Here is a 15277-nt window from a genome sequence, read left to right as displayed (position 1 = left end):
CCCGGGCGACTCGCTAATAAGACATCGAATACATTACAAAATACTCTCGTCATATTATTTTGTATAACAAAGCCTTGCCTAGTGTTAAGTTAAACTTCGATTTTACAAGTTCCACGGTAACATCATTTCTCACCACCATGGGTAGACTAGTAGAGATCTCTTATAGAGATATAAAGATACGTGTATCAGCCGGTTACTGCTTAAAACACATACCTACATTAACTTGCCTACCTAGAGACAGCCGACCGTGTGTATGCTAAATATATTTATTTATATGCATTTATGTTAGTCTTAAAGTTTTCATAGTGTTCATTATTTTATGCTTGATGTTTATGTATGATGAATTTTCATTTATTACGTAATAACCTTAAATTTTAGGCATTTTTTTATCAACCTCTCTGTAGTAATTATGCGGTAGGCACCTAAGTACACACAAAATATCACATTAATATGATAAAAAGTAAGCGATGAGAAGAAAAGTAAACAAATATTAACATGCGATCACACGTCACACAACACCATCATCGCGTAACTAAATCACGGATAATTTATTTTATACGTTGATTCAACCGAGAGTGTTCGTGATACCGATATATCGTCATCGATTACCCGACGCCGGGGCATCGTGGCGTACAAGTAAACAGCGTGAAAAAAGATTACTTTATAGATATGTAAAGACCGATTTATGTTCAATCAGGCGCCAAAGCATCGATAACTTTATATGTTATGTTATATTATTATGTTATTTATGATTGAATATATTTTTTAAAGTCTTCAAAATTTATTTATTTTTAAACAGGGTTTGTTAACACTGTTGGCAGCATAGCTTACATTGTACATTCCTAGAAATAATATTTCAAAGTAACAAAATAATACAAAAGTTTACTTAGAAAAAAAACGTTGATACACAAAAACATAGGTTTTTTTTTTTGGCTAATTACATTTATTATCTATTTTTAGGTTTTAGTAACTGCATCTTGATAAAAATTATTTTTGTTTCTTTTATAGTTTTAAGTTAGATCATTTCACCTAGAAACCGTAAACTATTTCTACCAGGTAAACATAAAACAGTGTAAGTATATTTTGTCGTGTAGCTTGCTATAGCAGTTTTCCAATAATCAAGTCGACAGGTCCGTCCTCTCATCTGCCGTGTACAGAATACCTCTTGACCGTGAAATAATTACGATTTAAAGCTCTCGCCTATTCAGTTGACATTTACTGCAAATTGAATTTTTATTGAATGTTTATGTATATACTTATTTAAAAAAAAAGGTTTTATTAAATTTTACAGCTTTCTTTACTAATTTTTGTCATCAAATGTGTTACTAGTAAAACTACTTAGTACATTTTTTATTGATTGATGATTCGACGACTGACACAGAGAGAATTTTGTATGGGTAATAAAAGTTTATAAAATATAAAAGTCACAGGTAAAATTACTGTCACACATATCATCACAATCACATTGTTTTGAAACGCACAGGTTGGCCGGACAGCCTTACACGTCGCTTGCGAAGGTGGACACTGCAGCACTGCTACTCTCCTGGTAACAAAAGGTGCATCGCGAGAAGCCCGAGACAACTCCGGGCGAACTCCATTACACCAAGCTGCTGTACACCGACACACGGAGCTAGTGAGAGTGCTGCTTGAAATAGGATGCAACGTTAATGCGACAGATAATGTAAGCTTATGCTAACCTGGTATAAGTTTAAGAAATTACAATATATTTTCGTCATTATGATCTACAAAAAAAACAAATGAAAATTTCACCATCCACAGTAATTTTGATAAATTAATAAAAAACAAAACAAGAAAAGGCTTCTGAAAATTGCCTTAAGTTCAAAATGTCGAAGATGTGTTTTTTATTTATTTATTAAAATATACCTACAACCTATAGAATGGGGTGACCGCACTACAAATGGCATGCGCCCAAGGTTGCCGCGGCATCGTCGAGCATCTGCTGGCCTTTGGGGCTGACGTGCACTTACAAAACAGTGTAAGTAAAAATTAATGTCTTTTACCTGACATTCACATCGTTGTATGCCATTATTTTCACTTCTAACCAACTTCCAAAAAAGAAGAGTTTCTCAATTCGATTGTATTTTTTACCCGACTGCCAAGGAAGGGTTATGTTTTTCGCGCGTATCTTGTATGTATGTATGTAATATTCTTTACTACCTCATATTTCCAGAACCACTGAACGGATTTACATAATTGAGGTATCGTTAGGTTCGTCTTAGCTGCCCAAGTGTTCTTAGATAGGTGACATTAAAAAAAATCAAACATGGCGGCTGCGCGAAGCCATTGTAGTTAATGAAAAAAAAAATTTTTTTTCTTGAATTCTACAATATGGGTATCAAATTGAAGGGCACAATACAAGGATTTTAAAAAAGTATATCATGATTATTAATTCCGTAATATTAATAAAGAAATACAATATTAAAGTTTAAAAAATGTGGACTTTGCTCTTTCCCACGCCTATGCCATGCCAAACTCGCCTCCTAGGCGACGATCAACTTCGGAGCCTTTCTAATAAAATACAATGGTTAAAAAAAACACAATTAAAATTACAAATAAAAATTAATAAATGTCACACCAATTTACAATTACATTAATAAAATCAATAATAAATACATAATACCAAATACAAACAAATAATTTTAATAATAATTTCATTATATTAAAACTAATAGTTGTTGACTTAAGCAGTCACCTATTTGCTAAAGGTCAGGCTTACGTTGCTTTGAGCAGAGTGAGATCTTTCTCCGGGCTTGCTATCAGTTCTCTTGACCCTAAAAAATTACTTAATCAACCACATGATGTAAACTGTTTTAATGAATTGAACCGATTACGTAATTTGTCTGACTAAAAAGACATAAATAAACACAATATGTTATGAGTCCGAAAGAAGGTTAAGGGTGGTGGGTCCGTTTGGCCTTCATTTTTTATTATATCTTTGAATTGAATTAGACTCTCGAAATTTTCACAGAATACGTATTTTCACAGATTATTTTATTTTCACAGAATACCTCTGTGACGATAAATGATAAAAGGAATAAACGAAACTTTTTTAAAGTCATAACACTAAAAGTATATAGGAAAAAAGTATTAAATTAATAATAATAATAATAATAATACACTTTATTGTACACCAAAAAAAAAATACATATCAAAGAAAGAAAGAAAAATATTGACAATATATTCATTAGGTACAAAGGGCGAAATTCTAGATCACGATGACAGAATATAGCTACACTATATAAATAATGTGATGTTTATGATACAAAAACAAAACAACTAATTTCAATTTTCATCGACAAGTAATAAAATAAAAACATCAGTCGTCAATTAAATACGCATTATCAGGAACCACTGAAAACAACCATCACGAGTACCTGCTTTTGATTATAAAAAGAATCATCAAAATTGATACACCCATTAAAAATTATGAGGTAATAATATCCAAAAAGAAAAAAAAAAAACAGTCAAATTGAGAACCTTCTCCTTTTTTAAAGTCGGTTAAAAGTACGAAACTCACGTTTTATTTTTGTTTCAACGAATACATGTATTAATCCGGTTAAATTGAACAAGAAAGCTACATAAAATGTAAATTTATGTAGCTTCACTCTTATTTTATTTTCTTATTCTTATTTGATTACAACTTTTACAAATTTTCGAATCGTTATATCTCAGAAACGGTGGCTCGTAGCAAAAAAGTATTTTTATATTTTTTAAAGATAATTTTATGATCTACAATTTTGCTTTGAGGTATTTTTATTACAAAACTTACCGTTTTGCTGAAATTTGCGAAAAACTCATTTTTTTACCTTTGACCTTGAATAAAAAAATTCCATACAGGGAAAATATAATTTCAATTCTTTTTTTATAATTATATTTTGAACGATTTCACCAATTTTCTGCTTGTTGTAAATTTATTTAGCTTCGAATATCTAAATTGAGCGGACTATACCTACATAGTATATTTAATATCTACTTATTTCAAAAATATAGCCAACTCCATACCATTCCATTACCTTCCAAACCATTTCCTTCGTCTAAAAACATAAATACATGCAATTTTTTTCAAAATAAAAATATTAATCTAAACCTCCTAAGCAGTATTCAATATGCAACTCCTTATATTACTCTCAATCTACCAGGGCATTTGCAACTCTTGCGATATAATATTTAAGGTTTATATTCTATTGTTACTTGTTTAAAAAATACAGATCTATAGATAAACATTAATTGCCGCATGACAGATCATTACCTAAAAACGGGTCAAGCGATTCGACTTATTTTTTGTGTTGTTTGCAATTGTCAGGACATTTGTACGTAAATAATTTTTTTGACATAGAAATATCGAAAGTTATTGTTATATTTTCTTTAGTATAGAATAAAATCAATTTGTTGTTTGCTTTTCGTCTTTGAGAAAAATTAAGTAACGAATTTTTGTCACAAAACATGTCTATTTTGTACTCTTCCAGCTTTGCGTGAATTCCATCTGCAAAATTTCAGAAAATGAGTTGTCGCTTAGCAAAAGAACAAAGTAACACATTAACTTTTCTTGTCTAGAAATGAAAATATGCGAAAGCAAAATAGAATTTTCTAACTGAAAGTCACAATTTTGTACTGAAATAACATTATTTTTTCCAACTTTTCCAAAATTAAAGTAAAAATTTACCAATATAATATTTACAAAAATTTCTTTTTAAAGCAATTCCTTTTTGTCTTGTGCAATAAATAACTTTTAATTACTCGACATCAAAGGGTTAACTTCTTTGAGGCATATTCTAGTGAAATATTTTAACTTTTTTATATATAAGATAGAAATTTATAATAATATTGGACATTGTAGTTCCGCTAATATTAAACTATAATTACCTCTCAATTGTGATTAATGTAGCTAACTAAACCTACTCTCTAACCTAATATTTCTATACTCTATAACAACTTTCTTCTCTGTTTTGAGCGACCTTTGTGTATACTATTTAATATGCTGAACTTATGACGAAGTGTTAGAGCAGCGTTCACAGCACTGGCTGTTGCACTGGCGGTTGCGGGTTCGATCCCTGCTCACGACTGACATTTTTATTGGCCAAATATAGATGTTAGTCGTGATCTGGGGGTTTGTGCTTGTGTACTGTGTGTGTTTCTGGACCCCCGACACAGGAGAAAATCCTACTGGGGGCCGTTGAGTGTATAGCGTTTATTTATTTATTTATTTACTTAATACATATTAATATATTTATTTCTAATCGAACTTTAAGGTGAATATATTTATACTTTTAGGTAGTACAAGCTTAAACTTTTATCTCCTCTTTCACTCCTATATAAATTTCTACAAATCCTTCTTTGAGTTTATAAACGTTATCCTTGAGTATACAGTATATACGTAAAGCTTCAATAGTTTAGGTCAAAGATGACGAATCAATGAAACAGAATATACGGTTCAATTATTTGTTTCTTTGTTCCGATAAGTGATTCCCACATTTTTACTCGCTATAATTATGATAATGGATGCTTCGCGTCGCTCAATGCTGCGCTGTTTGTTTAATTTTTTATTCTGATTTTGTAATGAAAAGACATTTCAATAATAATAATAATATGTAATAACTAAGTAGCCAGGATTATCTACCGACAACTTGGTCATTCGATACAGACTCGTTGAAAATGAGTTGCCTTATTATAGGTATAACCCAACGCCATTTCTTGAAAATGGTCATGCATTGCTCTACCGGGATCGGTCTATTGTCACTGACAAGGTTTATTGCAGCCAATAAACCTGATATAGTGCTAGTAGCTGCTGTGTGGTTACGGCAGTAAGAATATAGCCACCCCCCTCTCTTCCCGTGGGTGTCGTAAGAGGTGACTAAGGGATAACACAGTTCCATTACCACCTTGGAACTTAAAAAGCCGACCGCCGGCGGGATAAACGTCAAACTGCTGGCTTTGAAATACACAGGCCGAAGACGGCCAGCAGCGTCTTTGGTGCGATAAAGCCAGCCCTGCGGTCACCAACCCGCCCGCACAGCGTGGTGACTATGGGCAAAACACATGAGTTCACGCCTTGTTTGACGCGAACTTGGTGAGGCCTATGTCCAGCAGTGGACTGCGATAGGCTGAAGTATTGGTGGAGATACAAGCTATTGCCCCCTGTTTGCGAAAACTTACGTATATCTTTAGACAATTAAGATCAAGTGCTAGTTTCCAAATTATGAAGATGGTTTATTACGCCTTTGTGCAATCATTACTTACTTACTACATACCAGTATGGGATGGTGCAACCATAACAATCTTGCTTCAACTAGAAAGAGTGAAAAGATGTATCCTAAAGATTATAATATCGAGATATATTCGTTTTCCAACAACTGAACTGTACGAGATTTGTCAGGTATTATTAACAGTTTGACAGTTATTTGTCCTTTGCTCCGTTCTCCGTAAACACAGATTCATTCCATTTGATAAACGGTTTTTCTCCGAAACGGTTGAATGCAGCAGCGGAATTTAGAAGATGGTACAATATTATTTACAGGTGTTCGTAAATTACTTACAAAAATAAAAACGAATGAATTTATGAGAAAAAGAGAAACTGTCTCAAACGCTTAAGATAGGTTCAAGAATATACCAAGTCTTCCTTTTCCCATCAATATTTTTAATCGCATTGTCCACCAAAGTCGTAAGTGCATCCTCAGTAGATCGGCCAGCTTTAAATCCACAAATGTACGTTTTAACCTTAAAAACAAAAGTAAAAAGTTGGGCAAATAGAAAAGTCAAAATTTCGAAATCGTTGTAACAATCATTCGAGACCAAAAGTAGTCTGTCCTAGTTTGGAAAGTCGTTTTTTATGTCATTTTTGCATTTGCATTGACTGAAATATATATTATCATGCAATCATCGCAGTACCGGATCGTCACAAGTGCTACAACATCTGCAAAGCGTCTCGTATATTTACTGAAACGTAACTAATATTACTCAGTAAATATATTTTTGACGCTTATAATTTAAACCAAAGCATCAAATTGTATATTTTAACAATGTGTTTGTTTCTTTTTTGTTTATTAACATGAAATAGCTATTCAACACATCAACGTCAAAATAATAATGTTATTAAAATATCTGATTCTGAAGTTCCGAGATACCACAAAAAAATAAATGTTAATTATTTCCCATTCTGAATATTTTATGCAACAAAAATATTATATTTAACGAAGGAGTTTATTTTTTTATTTTTACTTATTTATACGGTACATATGCGAATAACGAGGTCAATAAATAAAGAAAAAAGGAGGCAGGTATTCATAAATATCTCTTTTGATAAACGTTATTATTGGCATAATTTATATTTTATTATTGCCATTATTATTTAGTATAGCGAGAGATGCAATCTAATCAGAGATGACAGAAGAGAGAATTCATTAGAGACCATCAATTTTACTTTTCGTTGAAATCAGAATAACTCATGTGACATAATTAAAGATGGAAAGTTAGAACATCCTGCAAAAATGGTGATCTTAATTTTGTTATAACGAAAACCAAATGACTAATATTGGAGACACACTTTCTTGTTAAAAACAAACTTTCTTCTTTATAATATTGATAAAGATAATACAATTTTATATAAATATAAATTATTTAACAGGTGGGTTCATCCGCATTACACGCGGCGTGTGCGGCTGACGCTACTGACATAGTAGAGCTCCTGCTGGCTCACGGAGCAGACCCAGCACTCACGGACCAAGTAAGAATCTAAAATTAATAATAACCGTAATAGACATAAAATAACTTTTGACTAGCCCGTTGGCGCAATTTGTAGTGACCCTGCTTTCTGTTCCGCGGGTTGTGAGTTCGATTACCGCCTAAGTCTGGGTGTAATATTTGTATTTATTTATCGAAAAAATAGTTCTAACAGTCGGCTGTTACCTGTAACAGAAGCATTAAGTTACTTACCATAGGAGCAGACGACCGTGTGTGTGAATGTTATAATATATTTATGTATTATTTATTTATTTATTTAATATATACTACATAAACAAATACTGCCTAATGTTAGAAAAATTAAATGTAAACAGTGCTCTTGCAAGATTGTTGTTTGAATCTGAATATTGCTTGCATTATAGGACAAAATAATTGTTTGAAAAAAGTATTAATAACATGAACAAATTAAAGAAGTGTGTGTGTCAGCTACGACGCATGACTGGAGTTTACTCCTTCAAATTGATTGTCTAAATAGTCACAAAAAAGGCTTACTAGTCTATAAAAAAGATTAATACCATATCTAATGGTAAATAAACGAGAAACGTAACAAACGTTCAGTATATTTTTTTACTCCTCATATTTTCTTTTTGGGCCTTAAATAAAAATCGATTCTTAAGGAATAAACTCCAAAGAAAAATGTGGGGCTAATTTTAAATGTCTGCTATTCAAATGTAACGATAGAAGGATAATACATGTAATTTGATGTAGGGTGTGCAAGGCAAACTCGGAACGTATTGCACCAAAATCTGATTGACACATTTACGCCGAGTTGTACAAAACAAAATTAAAATTTAAGTAGAGATTAAATTAATTTAATCTCAAGAATTTCATACAATTCTTGCGATTAAATTAGTTTAATCACTAATTAAATTTTTTCGTGCAACTCGGCATTAGTTACTTATATAATTGTCACATCTATACAAATAAATAAAATTGGAGTGTCTGTTTGTAATATTAAAATAACCGCTTTTTACTAAATGCACATGGATATACAGAGCACATATACCCAAATAACATTTTTTTATGATTTTTGTCTGGCTGTCTGTCTGTCTGTTTGTTCCGGCTAATTTCTAAAACGGCTGGGCCGATTTTGACGGGACTTTTGTTTGACGGGCTGATGTTTCAGATTGTGAGCAACACATTTCCTGCTATTTCCTACCTCAATGAAAGTGACTAGTACTGAAACCATTTATGTTAACTTCAAAATTTGTGAATGTAGCGTACTAATGTTTTTCTTCTTCTATATTAAGATTATGTAATTTATAAGACACAATTATTCTCATATGTGTCAAATTGAGATAGGACGTGCGTTGATCGGACGAGTACCTACTGTCACACAAAGTGACGTGATTAAACCTTCCAACTTGAAGAACCTCCCTCAGGAAATTAACATTTAGTCAGTAGTGGTCCAATCCTTCTCCTATGTGGAGAAAGAGGCCTATGCCCAGCAGTAGGATGATACAGGCTGAATGCAGTACTCTGTAGGGGTAAATTTACAGAATCTAACGGAGCAGTTAAAATTATAAGTACAGTAAATATCGGAATGTACGTAAATTTAGCAGATAAGAACTGTTAAGAAGTCAACATGTATCTACGCTTCTAAAAATAGTCCAATCTACTCTATTATTTTAATAATCAGAATTAAAAACCATTATCATTAATCCAACAAATTTTTGCTATTTTTGTAAGATTAAGCCCGCCTTTTGAAAATACGTTTGATAAGGTACATTAAAGAATTTAAAACAAAGCTTATACTAAATATTATATTAATCAGTTAATAATGATCTGATCAAAATGTAACGAGTACAACCTATCCAGATTACAAAGTTATCAAAGGCCTATGTTTCAAAGTAGAAGGCCACTGAAAAGGCAATCCGAATCCAATCAAAACTTTTTAATTCGACGGCTACAGTCATGTTAGTCAGATATTCGAGTGTGTATAAATCGTAAATCTTACTAGGAGTACACAATGCATACTACAATGTATTTTTTATATATTTGAGAATTTTTAAAAGATAAGGAAAATTTTCCAAATTATGTTATATTTGTACCTATGAAGAAACATATTAAGCACTTAGTATGCAGTATATATTTTTATATTTGCAGCGTTAATATATTTCATATATTCAATAGGACGTCAAAATTTTTAATGATCAAATATTATATTGACGATTGACACAAAAAAAACTTTTTACGTATCTAAGGAGTACAAAAGCTTAAAAGTACTAAAGCTTAAGACTTATTTCAGATAAACTAATTAATTTCTATCAATATTGTTTGGAATCGTTGGATACTTAATAATTAAAACGCAAAAAAAAACCGACTTCAATTACATCGACCATAATAAGTATACACTTAAAGTAAAACAACGTAGGCAGACAAAAACATAGTCAAGTAAATACGCATTATCAAAGATTATTAAAAAAGTATTCATCAGATCTAGATTAAATTTAAATAGGACCACAAAACAAGCATCCGCTTTCAATTAACATAGGAATCATCAAAATCTGTACACCCAGTAAAAAAGTTATGAAGTATAATACAACGTAGCTTGACTGCAAAATACTCAAGTAAATACGCATAATTAGATATAACTCGAAATGTACCTACTTGTCATGACCCGCACTACCTTTCGATTAAAAAATATCATTGAAATCGGTCTACACAGTCAAAAGTTCTCTGGTAACATACAGAATAAAAAACACAAGCGAATTGAGAACCTTGTCCTTTTTAACCGACTTCCAAAAAAGGAGGAGGTTCTCAATTCGACTGTATTTTTTTTTTCTTTTTTTTTATGTATGTTACATCAGAACTTTTGACCGGGTGGACCGATTTCGACAAATTATGTTTTAATCGAAAGGTGGTGTGTGCCAATTGGTCCCATTTAAATTTATTTGAGATCTAACAACTACTTTTCGAGTTATATCTAATAATGCGTTTTTACTTGACGCTTTTTTCGTCGACCTACGTTGTATTATACCGCATAACTTTCTACTAGATGTACCGATTTTGATAATTATTTTTTTGTTGGAAAGAGGATATCCCTAGTTTAGTACCATGATAAGGAAACCAGGATCTGATGATGGGATCCCAGAGATATCAAGGGAAACTCTCGAAAATCCGCAATAACTTTTTACTGGGTATACCGATTTTGATAATTTTTAATTTAATTGAAAGCTGATGTTTATCATGTGGTCACATATAAATTTTATCGAGATCTGATAACTACTTTTTGAGTAATCTTTGATAACGCGTAGTTACTTGACTATTTTTTCGTCGATCTACGTTGTATTACTCGTCGATGTAATTGAAGTCGGTTTTTTTTTCGTTTGCGAGCAAACACAATTATATATTATAAATATTAATTTTTAAAAAAAAGAACCTAAAATTTGTAAGTCATAAACTGTAATAAAGTCGGATGACGGATGTCATTATCCAACACGTAACAGTTTATCTTATATATAAAATTCTCGTGTCACAATGTTAGTTACCATACCCCCCCCCCCCCCATTTTGTGTGCATATCGGGTAGGTCTGAGAATCGGCTAACATCTATTTTTCATATCCCTAAGTTACAAGGAGGGAGAATCAAGGGGGTTAATAATATATATGGCAAAACAAGGTTTGCTGGGTCAGCTAGTTATAAACATATTATTCTTTTCACCGTCGAATTTCACTATATTTATGACATACATATCTCTATTCGCAATTGTTAATTTAAAAGTTGTAATTTATCGATTGAGCCGAAACTGCAGATCCTAAAGGTCTATTCTACCTAGTCTATTCCGCGTAACGTATGTGGAGGATAAACTAAAGTATTTTTACGTTTATTCTCGTTAAATTTATTTTCACTAAGCTATCTAACGTTTATACGTTATCTAACATGTCGGTATATAACAGATTTTAAGTTAAGAATTTTTTTTTACTTAATTAAAATTACTTTTGAATGGATAGTTTTCCTCAGTAGCCTTGATGGTTTGTTTACCTTCTGCTCGTCGAACTTTCAATAACTTTGCCTGATAAACTTTATCAGAAAGCGGTGAAACATGAAATGATGACCTAAAAAAAACGATTACGCAATACAATAATTGCATTAAATAAAAAATGGGCCAGTTTTGCGTCAGTTAATGCTAATATTTATCCACAAGGACAAACATCCAGATTACAGACACAGTCATCTGACCACCGAACCCGCGACTGCTAGCGTTAATGAAACTACAGACACAATCATCTGACCACCGAACCCGCGACTACTAGCGTTAATGAAACTACAGACACAATCATCTGACCACCGAACCCACGACTGCTAGCGTTAATGAAACTACAGACACAATCATCTGACCACTGAACCCGCGACTGCTAGCGTTAATGAAACTACAGACACAATCATCTGACCACCGAACCCGCGACTGCTAGCGTTAATGAAACTACAGACACAATCATCTGACCACCGAACCCACGACTGTTAGCGTTAATGAAACTCGCTCCGCTGCGTACAATGTACGTTCAAGAACACAACGTGCACATTCGTTATTGATTCCATTGTCGAGTCGCGTACGTTCTCGTTTTTTTCATGTTTGATGAAATCGCTTCTATTGTTATCTAAAAGCACCTCCATTACTAACGTTCTTTTACTTCGCAATTTATATCCAACATAAGAACTAAATTACATTCACGAATTTTCTAACGATATTCAATCTAGAAAATAAATAAATAAAACTTTTATGGCCAAGTGAATATACCTGTAATTAGACTATTAGATGTCAGTCTGTAATATACACATATTACAAACAATAAATTGATAAACTTTTACAATATCTTACATCGGTTACATCGGTATTTCGAAACACTCAATATGCTCGCTCGGCTTGCGTTTCAAACAAGTTAACCCGGTGGTCTAGAAATTTCGAAAAATAAAGTGTGTGTGCCAGCTCCGACGCACGACTGGAGTTTACTCCTTCAGATCGACTCTCTCAATAGGTACAAAAAAGACTTACTAGTCTAAGAAAAAGATTAATACTATATCAAATGGTAAATAAACGAATCCAATAACGCCAATATCGGAACCAAATGGTCCAACCAAAAACGTCGTTTCGCCTTTAGACTTTACGCGATAGATGGCATTACGAGAAACGTAACGAGGTCATCGTTCAGTACATTTTACTCCTCATATTTTTTTCATTCCGTGGCCCTTATATGAAAATTGATTCTTAAGGAGTTAAGTCCAAAAAGAACAAATTTTAAACATTAAAAAGCAAACGTTGAGAATTGCTCAAGTGCAAAATACTTCTACTAATACTAATCGATTCTTAAAGAGTAAACACCAAAAAAAACATATTTTTTTTGCATATTTGGAAAGTATAGTATTTAAAAAATATACCTACAGTTAAAATTTGGTGACGATATTTTCAGCATTTCATTCGGTCCGGTGAGTAGCTCTATTGTTCGGCGGAACGCATCTGCTTTACTTTTTTACCTGAGTTATAGTAAAGGGAAATATTTTAGTTTCGAGAGCTGAAAATACTGAAGAAATTGAAGAGTTTGAAAAGGGTATACTATAGGGTGCTGGAATAGATTAATCGTAAGTATACGTCCAAATCTAATTTTCTTGAGAATTTCCTTTACTATTTTAAGCGCGTTTATCTCAAAATAACTTTTTCTGTCTGATGTGCGAAAAAAAAATCTACTCGGTCGATTCGTTTCAAACTTTTATATTTTATTTAATACACTAAAAGCTATCGTAGGACAAAACATAATTTTTTTGCGTTGAACCCTTTTATTTTTTATAAGCAAAACGTGATTAAAACATATAAAAATTTTCGGACTACAAATTTCAACTACGCGCCATTTCTTTGAATTTTTTTTTTCATTTAACGTCCTGCGTTAGACATGTTTATAATGATTAAAACTCCGTTTTGTTTCAATATTTCAGACCCATTTCTACATCATCGTGCGCCGCCCAGGCTCTTTTTTTTTAAGGAGACTGACTTCAACGCCATCTTTAAAAAAGTTAAAATATTTTTTTTTTTGTAAATATGATTTTTGTATACTTAAATAGTAACAAAATAGTTCTTTAAAAGTTTCAAAGGTTTTGGTTATTTATATATAAAAAACAAAAAAAATATTGCAAAAACTCCTGTAATTCTGAGCATCTTGACCCGGTGGTAGGTGGTAGTCCTTTAAATAAAAGTTCTAACAATAACCTTAACGATGTGTGATTACTTGTCAATAGCCCACTGTTAAAGCTTATACTGCATGCAACAGCTGCATTTGAAACTAACGATATAACCTGCACTTTAAGTGGCATATTTGTATTATTATTTTTTTTGTATATTTAAAAAAAGTAAGAATGGTATGTCATATATATTTTCACTAAGTACTGTTTTAAAATGGAGGGTGAATCATTTAGAATTTCATATGGATTACAAAAACCAATGTTACACGCCTCTAAGGAAGCTGTGCAGAATCCTTAAAAATTAAAAGTACGGGAAGTGCATACTCTTAGAACTCTATATTTTTATAACAATGCACTAAAATGCTATAGAATACATACTTTTATATAGAATACAGATCAAGCTATAAACTTAATATCATTTGGAGTATTTTTTGAATACTATTAGTAAAAAGAATCGATTAAAAAATATTATCTTGGACTTCAACTTTTTTGATGCACGGATACGAAATAGCAAAATAACGCGAGAAATACTAGAAAAAATAAGCTGTTTTTTTCTTTATTATGTCAGGAAACTATTATTATTATTAAGAAGCCTATTGAATACGATGGCTAAAAAATTCTTAGATTTTTTAAAATCAATAACTTTACTTTTCTATCATAATAATATAGAATCAGGGCCATCTGTGATTATCTGCAAGAACTAAATCAACTAATCCGCAAAACCCGTATTGCTTGGAGTAAACTCTAATACTCCTCCTACATGAAGAAAGAGGCCTATGCCCAGCAGTGGGATATTACAGGTTGAAGCGAACCGAAGCGAAATCAACTAATCTTTATTGTCATTGTATTGTCGATTATTAGGTCCTAAACAAACTACTAGAGGGAACTGCTAGATATAAGCTGCAGACAATAGTTTCAAAGGTGTGTACGTGGAGGCGTGCAGTTTTGGATTTTCATTTTTTTTTCATTGTAAATCGTCAAAAATAAACCTGTATAGAAATCGGTGTTCTATTTTTGTTTTCTCTCACCGACGTTAAATAAGCACTTGACATTCACGAAAATGCTTTTTGTGCCCGTAATCCAATCACGATGATAAATTGGTGAGTTTATTTTAAACGAAATTAAATTTCCCCCTTAGACGTGTATTGAATCAGTAATGAATATACGAATAATAATTGTGTTTGCTCGCAAACGAAAAAAAAAACCGACTTTAATTACATCGACGAGTAATACAACGTAGATCGATGAAAAAATAGTCAAGTAACTGTGCGTTATCAAAGATTACTCAAAAAGTAGTTATTGGATCTCAATAAAATTTATATGTGACCACATTACAAACATCAGC

General features: G+C 32.2%; 1 protein-coding gene across 1 annotated transcript in view; it reads left to right on the top strand.

Annotated features, from left to right (window-relative positions):
- The window catches only part of LOC123659152 (26S proteasome non-ATPase regulatory subunit 10-like), a 41002-nt gene that overhangs the window by 11363 nt on the left and 14362 nt on the right, over positions 1 to 15277 (top strand). The window contains exons 5-7 of the mRNA XM_045594406.1: positions 1484 to 1681; positions 1898 to 1996; positions 7643 to 7741. Of these exons, the coding sequence (XP_045450362.1) occupies positions 1484 to 1681; positions 1898 to 1996; positions 7643 to 7741 (396 nt within the window). The remainder of the gene's footprint in view (positions 1 to 1483; positions 1682 to 1897; positions 1997 to 7642; positions 7742 to 15277) is intronic.

Source organism: Melitaea cinxia, chromosome 13 (genome assembly GCF_905220565.1).
Source record: "Melitaea cinxia chromosome 13, ilMelCinx1.1, whole genome shotgun sequence".
Lineage (NCBI taxonomy): Eukaryota > Metazoa > Arthropoda > Insecta > Lepidoptera > Nymphalidae > Melitaea > Melitaea cinxia.
Note: the sequence above shows the minus strand (reverse complement) of the source record. Positions and strands in the feature narration are given on the sequence as shown.